We start from the raw sequence: 286 nt of genomic DNA on the forward strand, positions 1-286 counted from the left end.
GGAGGCTTCCAGAAGAAGTCCGGCCCATGCGTAGGCAGCCACAAACCCTAAACCCTAAACCCTAGGCCTGAGTGCCTTCAAATCCTAGGCCTAAATAACCCTAAACCCTAGCTCTCAGTATCCGTAAACCCTAGACTTCAAAAACCCTAAACCCTCAGTAAACGCTAAACACTAAACCCTAAACCCTAGGCTTGAGCCACGAGCACCCTCTAGGCGCGCAGCGGCCCCGTGCGGCCCTGCAGTTCCTTAGCTTCTGCTGCAGCTGCAGCAGCAGCAGCAGGGGCTG

General features: G+C 55.6%; 1 protein-coding gene across 1 annotated transcript in view; it reads right to left on the reverse strand.

Annotated features, from left to right (window-relative positions):
- Positions 1-246: 246 nt before the first annotated feature.
- ETH_00040985 (uncharacterized protein) overlaps positions 247-286 on the reverse strand; it is a gene marked incomplete at both ends in the record, with an annotated part of 1,430 nt that continues 1,390 nt past the window's right edge. Inside the window, one exon of the mRNA XM_013373776.1 lies at positions 247-284. Within this exon, the coding sequence (XP_013229230.1) occupies positions 247-284 (38 nt within the window). The remainder of the gene's footprint in view (positions 285-286) is intronic.

This window comes from Eimeria tenella, genomic scaffold (genome assembly GCF_000499545.2).
Source record: "Eimeria tenella Houghton genomic scaffold, Eth_scaff1723, whole genome shotgun sequence".
Lineage (NCBI taxonomy): Eukaryota > Apicomplexa > Conoidasida > Eucoccidiorida > Eimeriidae > Eimeria > Eimeria tenella.